At 37.0% G+C, this 27,357-nt stretch overlaps 1 protein-coding gene across 1 annotated transcript in view; it reads left to right on the plus strand.

Annotated features, from left to right (window-relative positions):
- Positions 1-1,771: 1,771 nt before the first annotated feature.
- The window catches only part of LOC149812181 (signal recognition particle subunit SRP54 2-like), an 89,908-nt gene continuing 64,322 nt past the window's right edge, over positions 1,772-27,357 (plus strand). Inside the window, exons 1-8 of the mRNA XM_089993948.1 lie at positions 1,772-1,837; positions 3,177-3,436; positions 4,301-4,400; positions 4,600-4,753; positions 9,926-10,076; positions 10,166-10,314; positions 18,627-18,727; positions 18,817-18,974. Of these exons, the coding sequence (XP_089850074.1) occupies positions 3,206-3,436; positions 4,301-4,400; positions 4,600-4,753; positions 9,926-10,076; positions 10,166-10,314; positions 18,627-18,727; positions 18,817-18,974 (1,044 nt within the window). The 5' untranslated portion in view covers positions 1,772-1,837; positions 3,177-3,205. The remainder of the gene's footprint in view (positions 1,838-3,176; positions 3,437-4,300; positions 4,401-4,599; positions 4,754-9,925; positions 10,077-10,165; positions 10,315-18,626; positions 18,728-18,816; positions 18,975-27,357) is intronic.

The following is a 27,357-nucleotide window of genomic DNA, read 5'->3' on the forward strand; positions in this document are numbered from 1 at the left end:
GACTCGTGTATATTTCATTGCATTTTGGGCTTGTTGCTTTGGTTTGGTTTGTTTGAGATTGGATCCATTTGTGATCAATTCGTATTTATTTTGGTTTAGATATATTTATATTGGATCAGATTCACACTACCTACTTAGCCCCAAAATGAATCATCTTGGACATTTTTTGGAAAATTCCTTCATCTAAGACCACCCTTTCCTTTTCTGCATCTTTTCATTTTTTTAGAGTACAATCATCGAGATTGAGGATCTTCCATTGGTTGAACCCACTGCCTCTAATCGTGGAAAATGTGTTCCTCCCTTCATGATTTTCAAGCTTCACAAACACATCAATGAGGGCTCAATCCCTTCATGATTTTTGAGAAATCTGATAGGGCAGTGATCCTAAGATTGATGCTCTATTAGGGTGTGTATTTTTATCTATGACATCAGTGATCTGGATCTTACGCAGGGTATTCTACATAACCTACTGAGTATAGGGAGGCAACTGTTGTATGAGTGGCCAGGGCCCTTGTTCAAACTCCCCTCCACCTATGGGGTGTTTGTTGGTGAATCCTGTAAAACAAAATGCAGGAAGAGTACTTGAATTCTCCATGGAGTGCATGTAGGAAATTCGACGTTCTCCTCAGCCGGTCGACGCCCAAAATGAGCTCAGGCCTTAGGTCGATGATGAGCAGGACCCTGTTCCACGATATCAGAATGTGGAATTATTTTGGCAGGATAAATGCTACGAATCACTCATCATCTTCATAGCCTCTAACCCCTTATATAATGGGAGAATAAGACAGTTACGTGAATGTGGTCTCTCCACATTCACGTAACTCCCACTCACTAACCCCATTATGTGGCCACTAACGTGACCCACTAATGGGTGTCAAACTGGGTCACACAGTGGGTTGGACCCATAATCCATAATGTCCAACATTCTCCCACTTGACCCATTGACACCAAAAGTGTGCTAAATTGAGGTGTATATCGTTATCTCGATTTAACTTTTCATGTGGGTTCACATGCCACCCTTTATCACAAAGATGAATCGTATGAGTCATGAATATGAACACACTTTTATGAAATGTCATATTCTCATGTACTACGTTACAATTCACCTTCAGTGCTTAGGCATGCAGAAAATTACCTTTATGAATAGGTTGGTCTCTCACCTATTCTTTTGATCATTTCAATATTGTTATTATGCTATTCTCTCTAACCCATATGAGAGATTCTTTATGCAAAATCAACAATAACACAAAACCTTAGAAAATCAAAACATAAACAAAAATGTGATCACATAATGTATTGTCATACATCAGAAGAAATAAAAAAGACCCATCCCCTTTATATGTTGAGAATAGAATCTTATTACTTCTAGTTACTAAACAATGCATTTTTAATAATCCTATTTATTTCAGTTTTAAAACAAAACCAGCTCAAACTCGGCTAGAACACTTGAAGCTCGGCTAGTTTACCACTACTTACGGATAGGAGGCTTCAAATCTGAAAGCATTCTGAAATACAGCCCACATTCACGACGAATCCGACCGCACGCGTATGATATGACTCAACCGTTTCCTGTGCCTGCCACCTCGTGTGTGCTGTGCTTGCAAAAACTCCCCAATCCGATTCGCGTCTTCGAAACGGTTCAACAGCTCGCTCGATTCGACCCAAAGTCCAAACTCTTGACTAAGATTGACCAGACTCCGATTCTCAAATTCAAACCGTTTAAGCTTCCCCAGGCGACTCTTATTAAAAGCCAGAAGTCAAGGGAAAAAGGGCTCGCTTCGGAAAAGTTTTTCCGATTTCGGGTTCCGAGGGTTCCTAGTGATCGACGATCGACTTGGTGGGTCCCCTCTCTCTCTTTGTGTTTTTTTTGTTGTTTTGGGTATTTTGCTATTTCGATCGTTCGATTCATGTGAATTAGGGCTCAATTCAGTGTTTCTTGTTGGTCCCTGTTTCATAATCTTCGTTTTTTTTTTTCAAAATTTCATGTGAAAATGTACGAATCTATTGTACCATGACGATCATTGTCGTGTTTCTCGTTTATCTTGCTTTTATTTTTTTCCAGGATTTATTTGTATGAGTTTACTTGGAATATCGAATGAGGTTATTTGCTCTCATTGATATATTTCATTGTAGAACTGCACAATTTTTTTTTGTGTTGATCCAACATGGTTGGTCCTAAATCAGATTCTAGCGTCTTAGCTTCCTGAATGATTGCCCATCGTTCAATGAAATGAAGCTTCTCATTTGAATGTTTCCCTCATTTTCTATTTTTTCAAGAGTGAGCTGGCTTCGCGAAAATTAGACATCCCACTATCCTAACGACTATCTTTCCGTGCTTATTAGAGCTCTAAGATTGAACTATTTGTTGAAGTCGGCTGACAATACCAATCGTTATCGTGTTCCCTAAATGACCTTTTATGTCTCCTTTCCCTGCTAATTAGAATTCTAAGATTGAACTATTTGTAAAGTTAACTGGCCATATGAAGCCATATGGCCTATGAGTTATATATAAGTTCTTCTGTCGACATTTTGAAGGTAGATTTCACATTATTGTTAATTATTTGACATGCATCTTTCAAAAAGCCTTGAGCAACTTTCTCTGTCTGTGATTTTATAGATTCTCTTTCATGCACTGATCATCTATCTCTTGTGAGAGGTGTTACATGAATGTCAGCAAATAAATTGATGAAGGGCTTGTTTGAACTTCAAAGATGACCTGACCAAGGTCTCATGAACTTTGTTATTTCTACCAATCCTTGAAGTTCGTGCAAAACATGGACTTGGTCGGGCTTGTATGAAATGCTGGAATTCATGAAAAATGTTAATTTTGCATTTGCAAAATGGGAACTTGGTCAGGTTTTAAAGAAATAACGAATTCTATGGAGAATATGAACATGGTTAGGTTTATAACTCCAAAGTTGCCCCTAAAGCAGTTTCATTTACATGCATATATGCTATAATGAGTGCTTATCTAGTTGGTAGCTTGGATAGGAACTGTGTCACTAGAAGTGAATCAATGTTGTAAACATTTGCAACGGTTCCTTGTATGACAGAAAATACAGTTATGGCTCTTTTTCCTTCTCTTTTATCCTTTTTCTTTTAGAACTAAAAGACTGATAGAATAAAGAAAGGAAAACACAATCATGATTCTTTGTTATTTCCTAATTGCTAGACAGATAATTGGAGTGGTTTGAAGTAAGAAAAAATGGTTCTCGCTCAGCTTGGAGGGAGCATTTCACGTGCTCTCCAGCAAATGAGCAATGCCACCATTATAGATGAGAAGGTCCTCAATGACTGCCTTAATGAGATCTCCAGAGCACTGCTTCAGGCTGATATCCAATTTAAAATGGTTCGAGATATGCAAGTTAACATTAAGAAGATTGTCAACCTCGAAGATCTTGCTGCTGGCCATAACAAGCGTCGCATAATTCAACATGTAAGTATGCATACTTTCTTTAGCAACAGACTTTGACTTGATAGGCTCAACCACTTTTGCGGATGGGGCTGAGTATGGCAGTTTCATTACCTTGGTTTTCACTTTGTTGAATCATTTGTATGGACTGCATGGTTGGTTTGAGTCTCATTCTTCACTGACTTACCTGAGTTGGGTGAGTCCTTTCTTAGATGCACTGGTCTTATTTGTCAGGTGTGTAGGACTGTTGGGGTTTGACCAAATTCTTGGACTGGATAAGACCATGTTTCTAATTTGGTTAGAATCTAAGACAAGCCATTCAAAAAGGTATTTTGCATAAGGGGTGGTGTGGAAGAAAACATCACTATATTCTAGATTACTGTCCTTTCCATTATGGAAAAGAGCAATACGAAAGCAGAAATATATGAGTCATGGTGAAGCAAAAACCCCTGCTTGCACATGGATCATGCATGATTATGTGTGGCTTTAATTAGATGCCAAATTACTAGTAAAGGTGGGGATTCTGGAGTAGTTTATCATGTGCAAGGGTGTAAAGTACCTCCGGTTATTTGCAGTTGACCCACAATGGTAGTTTCCTTGTTTAGTGTGCCTTCCTAAATAGACACAACTGATTCTTGCAATTTTATAAAGCTTTGATCTCAAAATCAGGCACCAGTCTTTTTCAGGTGGGGGTTCTCTGATTAGTGTTGGTAGTTAGTCTGTCTCCGAGACGTGAGGATCCCAGTTCCATAGGTCTGTGCTTCCGAGCACACCTGGTGTGCACTGATTCAGCATCACCTGTCTTTTCTTCTTTATTCTTATGTGCACAAAATTACTCTAGTTGTCATTTCTGATACATTGTTCGATAAACTTAACCCTTTATTCCAGGCTGTATTCACTGAGCTATGCAAAATGCTGGATCCTGGGAAACCTTCATTCACCCCAAAGAAAGGGAAAGCAAGTGTTATTATGTTTGTTGGTTTACAAGGCAAGTTTTTCCTGCTTTTAGGTCCTGAAAGATATATTATAATTGTGTTAGATTTGTTTATCTGTGATGTGAGTTTCGGTACATTGAATGCTTTTGTCACTGATCAATGCTGGCTGTACCTTTTTTCTGAGTCCCCTTTACTTACCATTGACATTTGCTATGTATTCAGTTATCATTTTCTCCACTTCAAAATTTGCAGGTTCTGGAAAGACCACAACTTGCACAAAATATGCATATTATCACCAAAAGAAGGGGTGGAAACCAGCTCTTGTATGTGCGGATACATTTAGGGCTGGTGCTTTTGATCAGCTGAAGCAAAATGCCACTAAAGCTAAGATTCCTTTTTATGGAAGGTATGAGACGGTTTTCAGCTTTTAAATTTTGTGATGATGGCAGCTGGTTTAAGAATCTATGACGTATGTTATTAAAACTAAAGACATATTAAAATCATTTAGTTATACACTGCCGGTCCCAAGCCCGGATAAAGGAGGAGGGTTGCGGTAGGCCTGTGACAGCCATCATAAAAACTTAGTTATACCCTATGAATATGAACCAATATGAGAATTTCATTGGGGCGTTTCCTACTGAGCGACACACTGTACTCTATAGGCCCAAAGGCAGTGATAAATGGGCAAGGGTTGATAGGTCGTCGCCCGGAAGCGACACGTCACACCGGCGCCCGGGTGTGGTGTCAAATAGGAAATGGTTCCCTCACTTTGTTGGACAGGTGGGGGTAAAGAAGTTAGTCCAAGACCATAAAATTAGGTTAGCCACTTGGAACATAGGGTCTTGAACTGGTAAGTTGGTAGAGTTAGTAGATGTTATGTGTAGGAGAAAGATTGATATTTTATGTCTACAAGAGACCAAATGGGTAGGTGAGAAAGCAAAAGTGATAGAACCTTGGGGATATAAGATTTAGTATACAGGAATAAATAGGAATAGGAATGGAGTAGGGAGAGTTTATAGATAATGTAGTTGAGGTCCGTAGGAAGGGTGATAGGATTTTACTTATTAAATTAGTATTAGGTATGGATATTATTAATATTATTAGTGTTTATGCACCTCAAGTAGGTTTAGATGATTCTATTAAGCGTCAATTTTGGGAAGATTTAGATGGAGTAGTACAAGGGATATCTTATGGAGAAAGACTTTTCATCGGCGGTGACCTTAATGGGCATGTAGACATTAGTAGGGATGGATTTGAGAGTATCCATGGAGGCTATGGTATATGAGAAAGAAACGAAAGTGGAGAAAGGATTTTAGATTTTGGTTTGTCCTATGATATGATCTTAGCAAACACTTGGTTTAGGAAGAGGGAGTCTCACCTAGTAACATTTAAAAGTGGAGTTAATACGAGTCAGATAGATTTTTTCCTATTTAGAAAGAGAGATAGGGGTTGTTGCATCGATTTTAAGGTTATACCGGGAGAAAGTGTAGCTACACAACATAGAGTCTTAATTTTAGATTTTAGAATTAGACAATGCCGCAAAAGGAATAGACATAAGATAAATCCTAGAATTAAGTGGTGGGCACTGAAAGGAGCTAAACAAAGAATGTTTATAGAGCAGGTAGTTAAGAAAGTTGATTGGTGTCTCGAGGAAGATTCAGAATCAATGTGGAATAAGATAGCGGGTGGCATGAGAAAGGTGGCTAAGGAGGTATTGGGTGAGTCTAAAGGCGGTGCACCGCTAGGTAAGGATACATCGTGGTAGAACGAGGATGTCAAATTAGCTATTAAGGTTAAAAGGGAGTGTTATAGAAATCTAAGTAAGAGTCGTGATAATGAGAATTTGGAGAAGTATATGATAGCAAAGAAGGAAGCTAAAAAAGTAGTTCGAAACGCGAGGGATAAGGTATATAAGGAGGTTTATGACAAGTTGGATACCAAAGAGGGAGAGAAGGATATTTATAGGCTTGCAAAGATGAGAGATAGGAAATCGAGGGATCTGGGTATTGTTAGATGTATCAAAGATGAAACGCAAAGGGTTTTAGTCAAAGATGCGGAGATTAAGGAGAGATGAAAAGATTATTTTGATAAGCTATTTAATGAAAGTCATGCTCAGGATCTTGGAGACTTCTCCATTCCTTTTCATGAGATGAATCGTGACTTCATGCGCAAGATTTAAAAGAAAGAAATTGCAGAGGCTTTGAAGAAAATGAAATCAAGAAGGGCAGTTGGCCCAGATGGTATACCCATCGAGGCTTGAAAATGCTTGGGAGAGAAAGATTTAGAATGGTTGACAAATCTTTTTAATAAGATTTGGCGGACAAATAAGATGCCTAATGAGTGGAGGAAGAGTACTTTGGTGCCTCTATATAAGAATAAGGGTGATATACAAGATTGCACAAACTATCGTGGTATAAAACTCATGAGTCATACTATGAAACTTTGGGAGAGGGTGATTGAGTCTAGGTCGAGGAAGGTTGTCATGATATCGGAGAATCAATTTGGTTTTATCCCTGGAAGATCAACTATGGAAGCTATACATCTTCTTAGACAACTTATTGAGAGAAATAGAGAGAGGAACAAAGATTTGCATATGTTTTTTATTGATTTGGAGATGGCATACGATAGAGTATCTAGGGACGTTCTCTGGTGGACAATGATGAAGAAAGATGTTTCTCTCAAGTACATTGGTATAATTAAAGATATGTATGAAGGAGTATTAACCAATGTCCGCACTTATAGAGAGGTGACAACCAATTTTCCTATAACGGTTGGGTTACATCAAGGATTTGCTTTAAGCCCTTTCCTATTTGCTATAGTGATGGATGAGCTTACGAGATCAATTCAAGAAAATGTGCCGTGGTGTATGTTGTTTGCTGATGATATTGTTTTGATTGATGAGTCTAGAGCTGGGGTTAATGCTAAGTTAGAATTATGAAGACAAACATTGGAAGCAAGAGGTTTTAAGTTGAGTAAGAGTAAGACAGAATACATGGAATGTCGGTTTAGTAAGCAACGAAGTAGTGATGGGAGTGTAGTGAAGCTTGGTGAGCAAGAAATACCGGTGGATGATTGTTTCAAATATTTGAGATCTATCATTCAAAAGTATGGAGAAATTGATGGAGATGTAAATCATAGGATAAAGGTTGGGTGGATGAAATGGAAAAATGCAACTGGAGTGTTGTGCGATCGTAGAATGCCATTGCGGTTGAAGGGAAAGTTTTATAGGACGACTATTAGGCCCGCTTTACTATATGGTACGGAATGTTGGGCTACTAAGAGACATCATATTCAAAAAATGAGTATAGCTGAGATGCGTATGCTGAGATGGATGTGTGAAAATACAATAAAAGATAAGATTCGGAACAAGGAGATACGTAAGAAGGTAGGCGTTGCACCCATTGAAAATAAGATGCGAGAGAATCGTTTACGGTGGTTTGGACATATTCGGCGAAGGCCTAATGATGCTCCAGTTAGAAGGATGGAGAAATGAAAAAATATATTAGTTAAAAGAGGTCGGGGTAGGCCTAGGAAGACATGGATGAAGGTGATAGGAAAGGATATGAATGCTTTGAACCTCACCGAGACCATGGCATTGGATAAAAATGATTGGAGGAGAAGGATTCATGTGGAAGACTCAGAATGATTTTCTTTTTTGGTTCATATCGCCGACCCCAATTGTTTTGGGATGAAGGCGTAGTAGTTGTTGTTGTTGTATATTAAAATCATTTAAGCCAGGGGTTACAAGTTCTCTCGCTCGGTTGAATACTAGGCGACACATTTTTTTGTTCATACCGGTTACAAATGTGTGCAATATAGCTCAATAAACTAAAGAGTCATCTCTTAAAGAGCGTGCCCCTCTATGATGACACCTCATAATACCTGGATGGTTGGCTTCTGCTGACTGTTTCGATTGTGTACACCATCTTTCCAAGAGGTTCAAAAGTAAAAGGATGTCCCAAATAGATGTGAATGCTTTATCTCCTTTTTAAAGTTATAATTTAAATTTTCTGAATTTTCACTTTTTTGTCCTTTTAGATTAAGACTACAATTGCAGCAATCAAAGATCTAGGCAATTTCACGTGAGATAAAAAATATCAAATCATTGTGTAAGATCTATGCCAAGGGTTTCTTTTTGGACCCCTTTATGAAGAAGAACCCGGGCGGGGTGAATGTGCACAGGACTTGTTTGGCAGGTCTATGGGACCCCATAGAGGGGTTGTCCCAACAAGGAGAGGCTTGTACATATCAAGAGGAACTAGGGAGTGGGTTTGGGCCAACTAAGGACTTAGGACATTATAATAAGCCAGAATACATTGTATTGAGGCAACAGGCAACCAATTAATGAAAATGGCACTCTCTCGCCCTAAGAGAGAAAATCCCCTCTTCTTCTTCCATTGTCTTCCCCATCTTCACCTCTCTCTCCAAATCTCCTCCTCTTCTTCTCTATCGTTTCTGTCTACAGGTGGTCGATTTGTCCCTCTAAGGCAAACGGAACCCACCAGTTTCAATGTAAAGAATCTATGACCAAGGATGTTTCGAGGTTCCTAACATTTTCTTGATGTCAGAAACCTAGTCTTTATGCCCATTTTGTGATATAGGTTATTCTGAATGTTTTGCTTCTCCTCTTGTTGAGTCTACATGATATGCAAAGGTATCATTGCAATCTTTGGTTCAGTGCCCTCTTTATGATCGATCCTACGCCATACAAACATTTTTGTATAGTCCTTACTGACCCTGTTGACCTAGAGGTATCATAGAAATCTGATGTGAAGAGAATATAGTATAATTCTTACTGACCATGTTGACCTAGAAGTATCATACATATCTGATGTGAAGAGAATATAGAAAGTTGTAGTCAACGTTTTCCTTTTAGTTGTGAATATGCTACTTCTAAGAAGCCGAAATAACATCTTTGGCTCAACCATATCAGATCAAGTAGGGAGGTAGATGCAAGCAGGGCAACTGAGAACCTTCTTTTCATGCCTAAATGTCACTGAAGTTGCATCTGACTCTGTGCCTGAAACTTACACCTGAACAAACTAGAAAGCTCAAGTGATTTTCTAGCATCAATATCCTAGATATGCTGTAAACGTTGTATAACCTTCTAAACTGCAATGAGTCTTGTGAATTTTCTTTTACACAACCTAGCGTCTCTTTATGTATGTATGTCCTTTTGGATATTCTTATTCTTGTGCATTTTACACGAGGTTTATCTTCGTGGGTAATTTACTGGGTTTGGACTGTTTTGTCATATGATGTACGATAGGCCCTATTTGAGCACCATGTGAACATCGGAGTTCACGAACTTGGTCAAATTTAAGATAATGTAGAAATCATCATATGTTCTTTCCAAGTTTTGTGTGAATGCTTGAAGATTCTTTAAAGCACACCTTCAGTCTACCATCTGAAAAAAAGTTGCACAATATTTTGCTTGTGGAAATGCTTGGATATTTATTTTCTGTTGAACGTCTCTCCCATTGAATAAACATTTGCTATATCTATTAAATGCACATTCTTTGTGAATGTGCTTTATACAACCCTTTCATATCACCGACTTTCTACATTGTCTCTGCAGCTACATGGAATCAGATCCTGTGAAAATTGCTGTTGAAGGTGTGGAAAGGTTTAAAAAAGAAAACTGTGATCTTATTATTGTTGATACTAGTGGCCGTCATAAGCAAGAAGCTGCCTTGTTTGAAGAAATGCGTCAAGTTTCTGAAGCAACAGTAATTCCTCAACTGACCATGTTACAAATTACTGTTGATGTAACTTAATTTCAATAATTGCTGACTTTATGCTGTTGTTGTTGCTCAAGAAACCAGATCTGGTGATCTTTGTGATGGACAGCAGTATCGGGCAAGCTGCATTTGATCAGGCCCAAGCTTTCAAGCAAAGTGTTGCTGTTGGAGCTGTAATTGTTACTAAAATGGATGGCCATGCAAAAGGAGGTGGTGCACTCAGCGCGTAAGTTTTGTGTTAGCTTTGTCTGCTGTTTATTTTTTTATTTTCCATGCAATAGGTTCTTTGCTGTTACTGGTGGTGCTCATATTCTGCAATTGCTGGGAAGCTTTTAGAGAATTATGTAGTGTTCTGCAGCAACTTTTCTGTGCTCATACTCTGCAATTGCTGGGAAGTTTTCAGAGAATTATGTAGTGTTTTGCAGCAATTTTTCTGCATTCTAGTCCTACATCGATTTTGTGTAAGCATGTTTATCTTTTAACCTGCTCCTGTCCGTTTGGTATCTTATGTTGCATGCTGAGTATTCTTGATGGTTGATCCTTCTTTTGCTTTGGAGCTTGTAGGCCTCAAGAAGTTCGATAGTTATTTTCTCGATTTAGAGTTTGTCTACAGTTCAGAAGTTTCATTGAAGGACTTTGGAGACTCTTGTCTTTTTTCTTTTTCTTTTTATAATGACTTTAGAGACTCTTGTCAAACGATCTTTTGTTACAAAGGCAAAATATCAGGCCCTATCATAGTGACAAATCTCGCGAGATTTATGAAAATCTCGCGAAAATATCACAAGAAATTATCTGAAAGATAAAAAATGGTAATTTCTTGCGAGTTTTTCGTCAAAAATCAAACACGATATTTATGTTTTTATAGGTTATTTATCATGAAAAAACCATGTGGTTTTATTTTAAAATATTTGTTTATTTATATTTCCTTATAAATTTTTTTATATTTTAATTTATTTTTTATTGGCGAGTTTTGCTGAAAAAATGTGAGATTTAAAAAAAAGTCAAATTCTCGTGAGTTTTTGGCTGCCAATATTTTGCCATTTGTAATTTTTGTTACTATGGGCCCTGCATCCCTACCATGCACCTCTCTGAAATAAAGTGAATAATAATCACAATGAAATGCCACCAAGGGGCTACAAGAGATCGCAAACACACAAAGACCACTATTGGGTCAAATACAATTTCACAAAGGAGTCGCACAAGAACACACTCACAAGAGCACAATGAAAAATAAATATCTTTTATAACACCACAAATATGCTTATGAAAAGCGTAAGGAGATACAAGAGGAAGGGGCTCTATTTATAGAGCCATACAAGGCAAGAGAGGCAGTCCATCTATCGTTGGACTGCCTCCAACAATCTGTTGACTGTTTTGCAAAAAGACAGACATAAAAACGAAAATAAAGAACTATACAGCCCCTACTAGGCTATATTTATTACATGTATTAAAAAGACCAAAATGCCCTTGACATACTATATATATGTATATCTAATACATATATATTGATACATTGCATTTTAACACTCTCCCTCAAACTTACGATGATTTCACCAAAAGTTTGTTAAGAAGAAAAAGAAATCGTGGTAGAGGGAAAGCTTTGGTGAAGAAGTCCGCAATCTGAAATTCAGACTGAACATGTGGTAGAGTAATCATCCTCTTCAAGAATTCTTCTCGAACGTAGTGACAATCCATCTCAATGTATTTCGTTCATTCATGAAATGTGTGATTGTTAGATATATATATGACTTTTATTATTATAACATAATTTTGAAGATTCTTATACATCAATGCTCATATCTGAGAGTAAGGATCTCATCCACACGACCTCTGTTGTTGCTGTAGCCATCACCCTATATTCAACTTCTGTGGAAGATAAAAAAACTTTTTGTTTCTTTTTACATCTTCAGGATATATGAGATTCACCTAAAAACATACAAAAACCTGTAGTTGAGTGTTCGTTATTGGGATCTCCTCCTCAGTTAGAATCAATATATGCAATAAGATTTACAGATGAGGAAGAGGATAAGAATAACCCTTTAGATGTAGTCTTCTTTGTATATGTATTCTCAATACAACACTCGTGTGAACTGATGTTGGTGCATGCTGAAATTGACTTGCGGTATGTGTTGCATGCGCAATATCTGGTCTAGTAATAGACAAGTACATTAGTGATCCAATAAGTTGCCTATAAGGAGTTTGATCATCTAATAAAACTCTGTCTTTAGCTCTCATTTTGGCATTAATTACTTCATGAGTGTTAGCATATTTCGTGTATGTGATTCCCGAACATGCAACAATATCAGTTGCAAACTTTATTTGAGACAAAATGTATCCTCTTGGTGAATAGGCTACTTTAATACCTAACAAATATCTCAAAAAATCAAGGTCAGTCATATCAAAAGATTTTTTAAGCATAATTTTAATTTTCTCAACTTTCATCAACATATAAGAGCAAAATGACAAGCGAAGTACTTATAGATCTTACAAAAAGAGCAGTATCAGTATAACATGATTTAAAACCAAGATCCTATGTCACATGGGTGCGGGTGCGGGCGCGGGTGCGGGTGCGGGGATTCGGCACTTCCAAAAAACCCGGGTGCGGGGGTGCGGCAGGGGCAAAAATGTAATAAGTAATATATATATATATATATATATATATATATATATATATAAAGGGGGTTGGGGAATAGGCGGGTTTTTTTTTTTAAACTTTGCAGCTGTCAGCTGCTGTCAGCAGCTGACAGACAGCTGCTGCAGCTGTCAGCAGTTGTGCTGACAGCACAGCTGACAGCTGCTGTCAGCAGCTGTGCGTGAAAAACTTGCTTTATGCTAGTCTGTCAGCAGCTGACAGACTAGCATAAAGTTTTTTTTAAAAAATTTCGAAGCCCATTTGGGCAATTTTTTTTTTTTAAAAAATGGACATTAATGATCCTGGGTGCGGTTAACGCACCCAGGATCGAGTTGACCGCACCCGGTGCGGCACCCGCACCCGCACCCGCGTCGAGTCGCGTCGACGCGGGTGCGGCACCCTCCTAGCCGAATCCCTGTGACATAGCCAAGATCTTACATAGTTCCACTAAATCGATCATACCATACTTTAGGGGCTTGTTTAAGCCTATATAAAACCTTCTGAAGATGAAGGCTCATACCTTTTTCAATAGTCAGACCAGAGGAAAGATCCATGTAAACTTATTCATTTAAATTTCTATTTAAGAACACATTTTAAACATCTAACTGATATATAGGACAATTTCTAATGGATACTACTGTAACTAGAGTCCTAACTGTGGTTATGCGAGCTATCGGGGCAAAGGTTTTTTCATAGTCTTACCATATTCTTAGGAATACCTTTTTGCACCAACCTAGCTTTGTATCTTTCTAAAGATCCATCATTCTTTGTCTTGACCTTAATTACCCATCTATATCATATTGTCTTCTTTTCCTTGGGCAGGTGTTGAACTTCTTAAGTATGGGCCTTATGTAATGCATCTAATTTTAGTTTCATAGCCTCGACCCATTCTTTTATGTCTTTGGCCTCTCTATAGTTTGATGGTTCATGATATGAGTGAATTGCTAGAAGACATGCCCTGTAATTTGGAGAAAATGATTCATATGAAACAAACCTACTTGGAATTCTAGGTATTCGCTCAAATCTTCTAACACTAGGTTCTTCTAAAAGTTGATTATATTTTTCAAAAGTACATGGATGCGCCCCATTATCACGTCTAGATTATTGTATAAGGTTATGAGTTGGTTCTCTTTCTTTTCGTGGTTCATTATTTTGCTCAACATTATCGCTCATTATTGTCATTATTGGACTTCGGCAATAAGTCAAACAAAAAGGCATACTCAGATTCTTCCATAGTTTTTTCAAGATCAAATCTTTTTTCTTTTTTAAGAAATGTAACATTTCTAGATGCATAAAGCTGATCATTTTTTTAATCTTAGCATCGATAGCCTTTTTGATTATCGACATATCCAAGAAAAATATATTTAATAGCTTTAGGAGACAGTTTGTTGTATTTTTCAAGAAGTACAAAACATTTACATCTAAAAACTCTTAACCTTTTCAAATCAAGAGTAGTCTTAACAAGTATTTTAATTGGAGATTTGTTTTCTAAGTTTTCACAAGGCATTCTATTTATTAAATAGACCGCAGTGAGAGTGACTTCGGCATAAAACCTTTTTGGAACTTTCTTTGAAATAAGTAAAGTCCTAGTAATTTCAATAATATGACGATGGTTTCTTTTGACAATTCCATTTTGTTGAAGAGTCCTAGTACATGATTTTTGGTGCAAAATACCATGGGTTTTTAGGTAAAATTGAAATTCATTTGAAAGAAACTCTCCCCCAAATTTGGAGCGAAAGATCTTAATATTTGTTTTAAATAGTTTTTTAACAAGATTGTGAAAATCTTTAAAACACAAAAAGACTTCGGATTTGAGTCTAACGAAGTAGATCCAAGTATGTCTAATAAAATCATCTATGAATGTAACGTAATATGAGTAACCACCTTTTGACATAACGGGAGCGAGACCCATACATTCGAATGCACCAATTCAAAATTTTCTTTAGTCAAAGAAGTTCTAGATCCAAAAGGTAACATTTGCATTTTTTCAAGTATAAAATCCTTACATACATTATTCTTTTTCATTATAATTTTTTTTCAAAAATGAAAAAAAGATAGTTTTGATATACTTGGATGTCCTAATCATTTATGCCAAAGATCTAAATCAATTTCTTGGGCATGATTACAAAAAGAATTTTTGGGTAGACATAAAGAGTTCATATAGTAAAGGTCTCATCTTCTTTTCTATGGCCTTGCCCAATCAGCTTCCCTGACTGGAGATCCTGAACCCAATAAGCCTTAGATGAGAAGAAGACCTTGCACCCATAATAAAAAATTTGAGAAACCGAAATAAGGTTTGGTCAAGTTTTGGAATAAGTCTGACATTTGGAACAAAGAACTTATTTGAATCACTTGTAGTTTTGTAAAAATTTTCTATACTTTTAACTTTCAAAAAGGTACCATCGGCGGTTGACACACATAAAAAATATGAATTAGTGCAATCGGATAGTAAGGACTCATTATGTGTCATATGAAAGGAGGCTCCCTAATAAAAAATCTAAGAGGACTTACCTGGAGGAGAAGAGGAAGAGACGGCGGCTCCGACTGCAGAGAGAGTAACTTTTAGGATTTGTGAAACGACCTCTGCAATTCGGGCAATCATCAAATCATTGAAGTTGCCTTCTTTTCTTGTTTATTCATGTATTGGGGACTCTTTACTTATCGCGACCACTTTTTTGAGTTTGGGATAATCTGGCCTTATATGCCCCGGTTCTTTACAATAGTGACAAGTAATTTTACCACCCTTGTATCCTCCCCCATTGTATCCACCCCTATTATATCCTTCTTCATTGAATTTTTTCTCAAAGTGAGGAGGTTTATAAGTCTTTACAAAGCTTCTGGGTCTTAATACGTCCAACACCTCATCACTAGATTTGTGCATTCCAAGTCTAGTTTCTTCTTGACATATTTGAGCAAGAACATCACTTATAAAAGGAGCCGAGGTCTTATGAAGTAAAGATGATCTAACTTGCTCAAATTCTGGTCGAAGACCATATAGGAAAGATAAAATATTTTCTTTCAACTTGTTTTTTCATTTCAATGGCTAAACCTTTCCATTTTGGTTCCAACATAACCAACTTATCTCAAATAGAAGATAAGAAACCATAAAAATCTCTTACACTCTTATCCCTTTGTTTGGTAGTACATACCTTGTCTTGAAGATAATTTAGCCTATCCATATATCCTTTTGAATGAACGTGCTCTTTAAGAAGATCCATGCATCAGATGCTTTTTTGAACTTGATGATGTTGGTGGCAATGTTGAACTGCATTATATTCATAAACCATCAGAGTATTTGAGCGTTATTAGTTTCTCAATCTTCAATTTTGACTTGATATTCTTGCAAAGTCTTCTCCTTTTCTTTTTCGGAGAGAGCTTTGATTTTATCTCTTTTTCTTCTCATTAGCTTTAGTTGGGGTTCATTAGTGGTTCCACTAATAAAACCCCAAAGATTTTTCCTCTTGATATGGTTTTCCATTGCGGTAGCCCACATCAAGTAGTTGCTTTCGTTGAGCTTGTAGGAGATGACGAAAGCGGATTCTTTTTCACCCATGTTGAAAAAATGAGCTTGAGGTTGAAGAATCAGGCTTGAAGACCACCACCACAAAGAGAGCACACCTGAGATGATTTTCACTACTACAAGAGCCCAAGGCTCTGATTCCATGAAATAAAGTGAATAATAATAACAATGAAACACAGTTACGCCACCAAGGGGATATAAGAGATCGCAAACACACAAAGACCACTATTGGGTCAAACACAATCTCACAAAAGAGTCGCACAAGAACACAATCTCACAAGATAACAATGAAAAATAAATATCTTTTATAACACCACAAATATGCTTGCGAAAAGCATAAGGAAATACAAAAGAGGCTCTATTTATAGAGCCATACAAGGCAAGAGAGGAGTTGGACTGCCTCCAACAGTCATGTTGACTGTTTTGCAAAAAGACAAAAATAGAAAAGAAAACAAAGAACTATTACATTGTATTTATTACATGTATTAAAAATACCAAAATGCCCCTGACATACTATATATATATATATCAATACATTGTATTTTAACACTCTCTCTCTCTATTCTTGTCAAACGAACTGCAAAGGCAAAATGTCTAGCCCTGCACCCCTACCATACACCCTGTCTACACGAAGGACATGTGGAATTTTTATTTCACATTGCGAATGGCTGGCAGTGCAACTATATTCTATATTTTATTATTTTATGTGGGAGAGAATACAACAATAAATAAGTAAATCTGCATTTATTGGCATTTTGCCTGAATTGCTGAAGAACTCTTGTTGACTGTTGCTGATAAAAGATACCATATGGACCTTAAAGATGTCTTAGTAGTTCTTCTTTCTGGGACTTCTGTCACAAGTAGTTCCAGAGCATAAATTTTCCAGCATACCTGCGGGATAGCATGTTAATAGCAGGGCTTGCCTTTAGTTGGCAGTCTTACAGTGTAAAAGTTATTTAATCTATGACCACACCCATAATTAGACAAGATGATTTTACACATGGGTATGATTTATCCCCACAGAAACATGCACTGTTAGGTACACCCACAGTCACCTGTATTGTTCAAGGCAATTTCTTGCCGAGGGTTTTGCTTGGGAAAATCTTGAAAGTTTACAAATTGAAAAAATATAAATAATAATAAGAAAGATAGGAAAATAATAGGTTTTGTATTATATTTCTTGCAAAAATATAAAGAAACTAATTTTAAAAGTTTTAAAAATACAAAAGAAACAAAAAATAAAATAATTGAGCTTAAACTATATATAAAAATAAGTTTTTTTTAAGAAATCACAAAAATATTGTGATAATATTGCAACATTTTCATTTTGGTGATATTTTTAAAATATTGTGATAATTTGCTGATATTATTGGACTACCTTAAAATGGCAATAATATTGCGATATTTTCAAGATATCGGTGACTATCTTCAAGGATTGACAAAATATCTGAAATGCCTTTACTACATTTCTCATACCTGATCTTGGCTTTGGAGGGAAATTTAATAATACGATTGTGTTATTTAGTGCATAGCACATCCATCATTATGGTAATTTCTGCTTTTCCTAGTATTTTACCCCTATATTGGCAAAAAAATCTGGTCAGGGATGTAAAGCGGGTCGGATTCAGTTCGGATGTGGGTATTATCGAATCCGACCTAATCGGATGTGCCATATTTGGAGTCAGATTCAAATTGAAATTCGAGTATAGGAAAACACAAACTGAATCCCAATTTGACTCTTTAACAATAACCGGATCAGAAAGAAATCTGCTTAAAGGGGCAGCTTCAGTCACATTCGTCTCTATGCTCATCTAAAATAATTTTCCACCTACCCTAACAAAGGTGTACAAGTGTGTGGGTGATTAGAGCCGGTGGTTTAAGGATGCATGTCAATATGACATCCCAGGTTTAAATCTCACTTTCCAGTTTCCGTACTTTTTATGAAGCATTATAAGAATCCATTCAGATTGCCTTATGAACCTGAATCTGATCAGATTCTAATACAGAAACCTAATCTGACTTGATTTCTTAATCAGATTTGATTTGTTTTTTTACCAAACACAACAGGTTTGGGTTGTTCAGGTATCCCAACGAAACTCTAATGTCATCCCTAACTTTGGGGATGCTCGTGAAATGTAAGCAGATTAGATTGAGGAGGACCTAAATGATGACTGCATGAATTCTCTCTCAAAGAAGTGCCATAATTCCTTGAAAAGACTTCTTAAAGCAATATGTGCATGCATCATGCATAGTTTATCCTTGCTTAAATGTTAATTCAGGCTATAATTTATAGCTGATACTGCTTTTTACCTGTCAAAGATTTCAAAGCAATAGGAATCTTCTCTGCCAAGACAGCAGTTGAAAATATTTGTACTCTGTTTTTCAGTGTTGCAGCCACAAAGAGTCCTGTGATATTTATTGGAACTGGAGAGCACATGGATGAGTTTGAAGTTTTTGATGTTAAACCATTTGTCAGCCGCCTTTTAGGTCTGAATATATCATTCAGCTTCTCCTCCTGTCATGATCTTGATGAATTTCATGTTAATTATTTTTTCTGCCACTTGATATTTCAACAGGAATGGGTGATTGGTCTGGTTTTATGGACAAGATTCATGAAGTTGTACCAATGGATCAGCAGCCTGAACTTCTACAAAAACTTACTGAAGGGAACTTTACTCTTAGAATCATGTATGAACAATTTCAAAACATACTGAAAATGGGACCCATTGGTCAGGTTTGTTGCGATATTGATCCTGGTTTTCAAGCTCACTATTAGTAGCATGTACCTTCAGAGTTTTTGTTTTCCCAAATTCTTGGTGACTTTCAAATAATAAAAGCTTTAATTTCATTGTTTGCTCATTAAAGCAATGTTGTAGGTATCATACCATATCGTACGATATGGTACAATACATATTGTTACTATTTAGAATATCGATACAATACACACTGGTATCGTGATACGAGTGTGCATTGTAGCGGTATCATACAATACATGCTCGTATCGTACCATATCGTATGATGCAGGGTGTATATTACAATACAGGGTCAACACTCTTAAAAAATGGCCAAATCGTAATTTTTTAGTTTTGGGTTTTAAAGACTTCTTGAGTGTTAGAATTAAGGTTTTTGAGTTCCCTTGCAGAGAAAAGAAAACAACATATGGGGCTGAAAATGCATGATTCCCAATATGGGAAATCTTGCCTCTTGCTTTTCTTTTATATTGACGTATGGATAAGTCACATACCGGAATCACCCCCATTTACATATGATACAAAGAATACTAAGGAGGGGCATTTAGGTTAAGAAGAAACATATAATAATAAACAACACGGCCCAACATGGTGTCTAACATAGATTTGGATCCTGATCAAGATCGGACCTCATGCTAATAGCCTCCCTCAAGTTGAGCATGGTTATCAACCATGGATAACTTGCTTCTTTAAGTACCTAAATCTGTTCTTTGTGAGGCCTTTGGTAAATAAGTCAACGACTTGCTCTTCAGTCTGCACTTATCTTGTCTCTATCTCTTGATCCTCCATTTTCTGGCAAATGAAGTGTTGATCAATTTCAATATGTTTTGTCTTCCTATGCTGTATAGGATTTACCGAAATATTGATAGCCTTTTGATTGTCACATAACAATAGTGATTTGAGAACAACTTTTTCCAAATCATACATGTGTTTGATCCAGAGTTATCAGAAGCGCGCTTCCCCGAAGCGTGTTTCGAAAGTGCAAAATGTGTTGGGAAGCGCTCTTCCTAATTTAGGGAAAGCGCGCTTCCCCCTCTTTTTTAAAATTTTTATAATTTTATTTTTATTTTTATTTTTTTCTCTTTTTTCGCTTCCCCCTCGCTTCCTAAGTCACTTTCGGTTCCGCTTCCAAGGTCGCTTTCGAGACGATTCTTGCTTGATTCTAAGTCATCCCACGCTTCTCGCTTCTTAAAATTTTGAAAGTGCCTCACTTCCCGCTTCCTGAATAGTTTCCCACTCCCGCTTCCTTGACTGGCAACTCTGGTTTGATCCAAGTCACTTCTGCAGTAACAACAGCCATGGAATGATATTCTGCTTCCGTATTTAACGTTGCTACAACCTTTTGCTGTCTACTACTCCATGAGACAAGATTCCTTTTAACCTATGTCACAGGGATTCGGCTAGCAGGGTGTCGCACCTGCATCGATGGGACTCGACGCGGGTGCGGGTGCGACACTGGGTGCGGTCAACCTGACCCTGGGTGCGTTGACCGCACCTAGGGTCATTTCGGTCCATTTTTTGGATTTAAAAAAAATAAATTTTGCCCTATGAAATGGGCTGCGGAATTTAAAAAAAAAGAAATAATAATCGCTCTTGAAAGCATTAACGCTAAAATCGTGATATGCTGAAAATATCGCTTTCTACTTGTTATGTAGCAGAAAATTGCTATGTCCAATATGGAATTAAACTTTTTAGAAATCAGAGTTAATTAATATGCATTAAGTAATGTGCAATATTTTAGGCTAATTAATTGTTGGTTTAGATGGTTTTCCATAAAACTAACTTTGGAAAGTAGTAACTCATTAAGAAAAGAAAAAATGATCAAAATTAGAAGCCTTGGGAAGTGGAACTCAATTACTTTGATTGAGTGTTTTCGAGTAAAGCCTTTAATATGGTATATAGCTTGGTTTTTTCTTTTCCAATTTAGCCTTATATGTTTTAAGTATTAGTTTAATTACTGCTGGTGGTGATTTTGACTAAAAGAACGTGAGATTAAAAAAATTATTCAAAATTCACCGGGAAAACACATGCAATAATTTCTCGTTTTAAACTTTTGTCAGTATGATGTACACCTAAATTTATTTCTCGATTAATTTCAATTTTTTTTTATGATCAAAGTTTAAATTCCAACCTCGTTTATCCAAAGCCTAGCCATATGATTATGGACGAGCCATTGTCTACTTATGATGATTATACCAGGTATAGATCCGGGTTCAATTGATTTACATGAACCAGACCCGAATTATACCCGGTAAAATAATATGTCAGCCAAATTTTGACCAATGAATCAATTGCACTATTGACTATTCAATTCATGTCAGCCAAATTTTGACCAATGAGAGGCTTGAGGTGTTTCTTTTCTTCCCAATCGGGTCAGATGTTCGATCGACCTGAATCCAGTTAATTAGTTTTGGTAGAAAGTTTCAGATCCGATTCTCATAAGCAGGTACATCTGTGCTTCATGGGACTTGTCACTTTTTTTCCAAACGAGTTCTTGAGAATTGTGGTGAAAAATAAAGGCCGTGATGGGTTTAGGAAGTTGGAATCGCTAGATTCGTGAAAGTAGAAAATTCATGTTTGCCATTTTCTCCTTTTTTTTTTAAAGTTTGACTCGTGGCTCCTAATAAACGGCGAAACCACTTGTATTAAAGGACCAGAAGAGGCAACAAGTGCCCACAAAGCAATAAGAAGCCCCCACCTCTTCTCTTGGGAAGCTTTCGATATGGGCATCTGCAAGGACTCCTCACTGCGCCGGGGGGAACCCTCGGACCCCCCTTCTCTCTCTCTTTATATATATATATTATTTTTTTTTAAATTTTTTTTGCCGCACCCGGGTTTTTTGGAAGTGCCGCATCCGCACCCGCACCCGCACCCGCACCCATGTGACATAGCTTTTAACAAAAACACAATATCTAAAAACAGATCTTATTCCATCAGGATCACCAGCCTAGTCAGCATATGAATATGCCATGATCATCATATCTTCATATCCCGTTCTTTTTCTGTAAAACAAACCATCTCCTGCAGTCCCCTTTAAATGTCTTAGGATTCTCTTCACAACCTTCATGTGTGACAACCTAGGCTGATGCATAAATTGCGACACCTGATTGACATCAAATACAATGTCCGGACGAGCGAATGTAAGATATTGTAACATTCCAACCACACTTCTGAACTCTGTTGGGTCATGATATAATCCCTTCACTAGCACCCAATCTTTGATGGATAGGAACATGTGTTGTAGCCAGTTTGCATTCCTTCATCCGTATTTTATTAAGGAGATCCATCGTGAATTTATGTTATGTAAGGATGTGGGAATCATCCTTTCGATCTACCCCTATACAAAGAAAAAATATTAATAGACCAAGATCCTTCATCTTAAACTGTTTATTTAGGCAAACTTTTACCTTCTCAATGTGTTCAGTCATGGTAGCTAGTAACAATTATATCATCAACATAGATAAGAAATAAAGCAATAAAATTGTTACCTTTATAAATGAAGAGTGAGTGGTCTAGAGGGGAACAAATAAAACTATATCCTTGAATAACAATAGAAAAACTTTCAAACCTAGATCTCAAAGTTTGCTTCAACCAATAAATGGCTCATTAATTTACAAACATAAGCCTTTGAATCATCCTCACTATACTCTGGTGGCTGCTCCATATAAACTTCTTCCTTAAGATGCCCATGCAGAAATGCATTCTTCACATCTAGTTGACTTAATCATAATCATCTCCATACTCCTGTGTGAACCCTTTTGCTACCAACCTGGCTTTGTACCTCTTAATGGAACCATCAGGTCTGTATTTTATTTATACACCCATTTTGAGCCAACTACATTTTTATCAGGCGGTCTTTTCACTATCTCCCAAGTCTGACATTCATGTAAAGCCTCCATTTCTTCATTCATCACTTCTATCTACCTATTTGACTACACTGCATGCTGAAACATTTTGGGTTCTTGTTGCCTCTCAATCTGAGTGAGAAAACATTGAAAATCTATGCTAAAATTTTTATAACTTACCCAGAGTGGAAGACCCAGAATGATTTTCTTTTTTGGTTCATATTGCCGACCCCAATTGTTTTGGGATGAAAGCGTAGTTGTTGTTGTTGTTTTACCCATCTTTCAATCGGATGTCTCACCCTACTTGACCTTCTCAATGGCTCAAGTTGACTCCCTTGATATGACGATGGTTGTTGGTCACTCGAGATTAGTTGTTGTTGACTCTGATTGCATCTTGTGTAGACGCACCCTTCTTTAAATCTGCCTAAAATTATTGGTACATTGTTAGAATCATATTCTATATTGAACTCATGTGAGGCATTCTCTAATTCACTGTCAAGGACTTGATCAAAGTTGGAATTTGGCTGTTGTAGTCTGTTATCCATAACTGAAAATAAACCATCATTCAACCAAGGCAATATACTTTAATATTGTTACTGTCCTGCAAGACATGATTGCTGCACTTATCATTAGAAAAATTACACTCATCAAATACAACATTTCGAGAGATTTTGGTCCTTTTTGTCTTAAGATTGTAGCATCTATAACCTTTGTAGTCATCAACATGTCCAACAATGCAACATATATAAGCCTTATCCTGAAGTTTGTTTCTGAGTTGACTGTCAACATGAACATAACATACACAGCCAAACACTCTTAATTCATTTGCATGTATCATGGACATCAAACTCTCCACAATATGGTGGTGCTTCCTTTCATCCATGCTATTTTGCTGAGGTGTTCGCGGGCATGAAACTCTTCGATTAATCTCATTATTCTGTAAAAATTCAAAAAATTCTTTTTATGAGTATTCACCACCACCATCACATTGAAAATTTAGAATGTTCAAGGAGAATTGGGTACGAACCAGAGTTACCGAAAGCACCATAGGACTTGAGGAAGCGCGCTTTTCCGAAGTGCGTTTCGAAAGCACGAAATGTGGTGCTTTCGAAACGTGCTAAGAAGCCAAAAAAAAAAAATTAAGAAGCGCGCTTCCCTTATATGGGAAGCTCACTTCCTCTTCTTTTTTTCTTTTTTTGTTCTTTCTTCTTGTTTTTTTTTTTTTTTTTTGCTTTTTCGCTTCCACCTCGCTTCCTAGGTCGCTTCCAGTTCGCTTCCTAGGTTGCTTCCGGTTTACTTCTCTTCTCGCTTTCGAGACGATTCTTGGTTCGCTTCTAAGTTGTCCCACGCTTCCCGTTTCCTAAAATTTTGGAAGTTTCTCGCTTCCTGCTCCACTTTCCTGACTGACAACTTTGGTACGAACGTAGGCACAAAATTATTGAAACACACCAAAAAATTCAGACTTATGTTTCAAAAAGAATATCCAAGAGTAACGAGAATAATCATCAATGAATGAAACATAATATTTACTACCAAAAAACGAAACAAGTGGAGATGGTCCCCATACATCAGAATGAATAATTTCAAATGGTTTCAAAGCCTTTTTATTATATGAATTGAATGGAAGTACATGACTTTTGCAAACTTGACAACTAGGACATAAACTATCACTAGACTCTTGATTCAAGACAAATTTAGGCAACATTTACCGTAATGGCCTAACTTACTATGCCACACACTTGACTGATCAGACTCTGAAATATTAAAGACACATGCAAAGGACTTAGGCTTCGAACGACTATGCAATTTAGCTTGGGCATTCAAGGAATCTTCTTTGAAGAGGTACATGTTGCCACATCTTTCTCCTTTAGCGAACGTCTTCTTCGTTTGAAGATTCTTAACATACACAGAAGATGGAGTAAATTCAATATAGGAATAGGTGTCATCGAAAAGTTTATAAACAGAGACTATATTCTTTTTAATGTTAGGAGAACACAACACATTAAACAACTGAATGTGATGAAATTTAGACAGAGGAATGAGAATATTTCCAGGTGTGTGATGGGATGGCGTATACCATCTCTAGTAAGTGTTATTTTTACCAGAATAAGGAATTAATTTAGAGAATTTACTTGCATCACTTGTGACATGACTGAAAGCCCCATCCACATACCAAACACCGTGATCATTTTGTTTAAAACTCAGCCCCGAAGGTGCAGCCAAAAGAATTTCTTTGTCAGGACCATTCTGTCCCTTGTTCTACCCTTGATCACTAGACAGAGGTTTACCCTGCGTTTCAGGATTATATCTCGGATTATCCTTGAACCACCATTTTGCTTTTACATGACATTTGTTTTTGCAGATATAACACGTAGGGATATTGTTGTTGGAAGTACTTCTTTTTGCGAAAAGGGGTCTACTGGGAGTAAGAAGTATTCTACATCCTCCCTAATAAAAACCTCTGTCTCTACCACGTCCACGATTAGAAAATGTTCCTGTAACCAACACATCATGTGAATTTGCTTCAGCTCTTTTTGTGTTTGACATTCCCTTTAATGACATCTTATAGTTAAGAGGTTTGGCCTTCAGATCATCAAAACTACAAACAGTCGCAGTGTATTGAAGGGTAGTTGACGACACATGAAATTCGGGTCCCAAACCAACTAAGGCTTGTTGAATCTTGTCTTTCTCAAAAACTTCGCATCCAATCAATGCTAACTGATTTGTGATGGACTTGATTTTATTGAAGTACTCTATAATAGACATGAAAGCTTATTTTTTCAACATCTTAAATTCTTTTTTCAGGTAAATAACCTTAGCTTTTGAAATATGAGAGTAAGTCTGCACCAATGTATTTCATAACACCATGGTGTTGCAGTTATCTGGTATTCCTACTAATACCTCCTGAGATATAGTGGAAGTAATGTATGTAACTATGTCACATGGGTGCGGGTGCGGCGCAATTTCAAAAATTTTGGACACAGGGACTCGGTTATATATATATATATATATATATATATATATATATAAGACTCGGTCAAAGTTGTGCCCATTAGGGGACAGGTGATAAGTTGTGAAGCCTGATTCAGGGATTTTTTTTTAAAATTCTGTAGCTCAGAATTTTATTTTTTTTTTCTAAAAAATGGACCAAAATGACCCTGGGTTCATTGACCGCACCCAGGGTTGGGTTGACCGAGTCTGAGCCGCACCCGTGTCGGTGCGTGTCGACGCGGGTGCATCGACCTTGGAGCCGAGTCCATGTGACATAGGTATGTAACTAAACCCTGATCCTTCTTCATCTAGATGGTGTAATCTGGATTACGAAAAGTGACAACCCCTTTGTCATCTTTAACTTTCTGTACAAGAAACTCAGATGGAGCAGGTAGTGATCCATCTAGGTGACCATCAAGATCCTGGCTCCTAATAAAAGGAATGATTTGCCTTTTTCAGGTAAGGAAGTTGGAGTTATTGAGTTTTTAAGAGATCAATTGACTAAGAAAATTAGCGGAATTAGATCCTTGAGAAGAATTTGGATCCATGAGAAATAAATGAAAAGAAACAATGCCAAACGATAAACCGTGGGTATGAAACGATAAAACCATGGGCACAAATGATAAAACTTCGAGTTCAGATGATAATGAAAAAGATGATATCACATGACAAATCACGTGCATGAAACGATAATAAGCAAAGACAACGTCACACGATAAACCACAAAATTTTTTTTGAGATCAGATTAAACAAGAACTCAACGATTACCAGTAATCACCAAGAATATTTTTCAGCAAACCAACATATCAATATTGTGGGTTGTAATCGCACCATAGTCATATATCAAATATCGTGTGATGCAAAGGAATTAGATTCGATCAGAAAGAAAAAGAGTAGGAAGCAATAATACCAAACACATTTTTTTATTTAGAGAAAAACGTGACCCAAGCACGTTTTGAGAGAGGAACATGTTAGGAAGATAAAGATCCAAGCACATTTTTTTTTTGAGAAGAACGTGACCCAAGAATTCAAGAGAGGAAAAATCAAGTAATATTTATGGGAATCAAGAATAACGAGAGGAAATAAACACATATTTGAGAAAGGTCTGATTTGAAGAAACTTTGAAGGAGAACTTGAAGAGAATAGATGATTACCTCAGGAAAGGAAAATCAGATCTTGAGGGTCACAAAGATGTACCGGTCCTGCTCTGGATCATGGGTTTGATACCATGTTAGAATTAGGGTTTCTGAGTTCCCTTCAGAATGAAAAGAAAACAACAACATATGGGGCTGAAAACATACGATTCTCAATTTGGGAAACCGTGCCTCTTGTTTTTCTTTTATATTGACCTGTGGATAAGTTACATACTGAAAATACCCCCATTTACATATGATACAAAGAATACTAAGGAGGGGCATTTAGGTCAAGAAGAAAAATATAATAATAAACAACACGTCCCAGCATGGTGTCTAACACTGATCTGGATCTTAATCCAGATCCGGCCTCATGCTAATATTGAGGGCCGACTCCC

Source organism: Nuphar pumila, chromosome 17 (genome assembly GCF_984573655.1).
Source record: "Nuphar pumila chromosome 17, dmNupPumi1.hap1.1, whole genome shotgun sequence".
NCBI classification, from domain to species: Eukaryota; Viridiplantae; Streptophyta; class Magnoliopsida; order Nymphaeales; family Nymphaeaceae; genus Nuphar; species Nuphar pumila.